The sequence below is a fragment of the Bison bison genome, unplaced genomic scaffold (genome assembly GCF_000754665.1).
Source record: "Bison bison bison isolate TAMUID 2011002044 unplaced genomic scaffold, Bison_UMD1.0 scf7180017864366, whole genome shotgun sequence".
Lineage (NCBI taxonomy): Eukaryota > Metazoa > Chordata > Mammalia > Artiodactyla > Bovidae > Bison > Bison bison.
In genome coordinates this window covers 4,604,592-4,604,901 of record NW_011494938.1, presented here as the reverse complement: position 1 = coordinate 4,604,901, position 310 = coordinate 4,604,592, and the positions used below count along the sequence as shown (strand labels likewise).

Here is a 310-nt window from a genome sequence, read left to right as displayed (position 1 = left end):
GCTCTGCACGGATGCTCGATGAGTCCTAGCTCCCTTCGGGGGAGGAATCCCCCCATCAGTAGGCGGCCGCGCTCCACCACCGAGGCCAGGGCTACTCAGCTCAGCCGCGGGGGTCGCGAGAGGCCGCGTTCCCCCAGGCCCGGGCGGGGCGGCTCCAGCGTGGCAAGTCCCACTACGGTACCCTTGGCCTCCTCCTCTTGCCCCGTAGCCGGGGCCCCGGGCCGTGGGAAGAACGGGATGGGGACGCGACACCCAGCCCCGGCGTTCCAAGGCTCCCGCCCCGGTTCAGCACCTTCTCAAGTGGCACCCA

General features: G+C 71.3%; 1 protein-coding gene across 1 annotated transcript in view; it reads right to left on the bottom strand.

Annotated features, from left to right (window-relative positions):
• LOC104999973 (glycerol kinase-like) overlaps positions 1-310 on the bottom strand; it is a 79,239-nt gene that overhangs the window by 77,814 nt on the left and 1,115 nt on the right. The window contains exon 2 of the mRNA XM_010855604.1: positions 182-292. Within this exon, the coding sequence (XP_010853906.1) occupies positions 182-292 (111 nt within the window). The remainder of the gene's footprint in view (positions 1-181; positions 293-310) is intronic.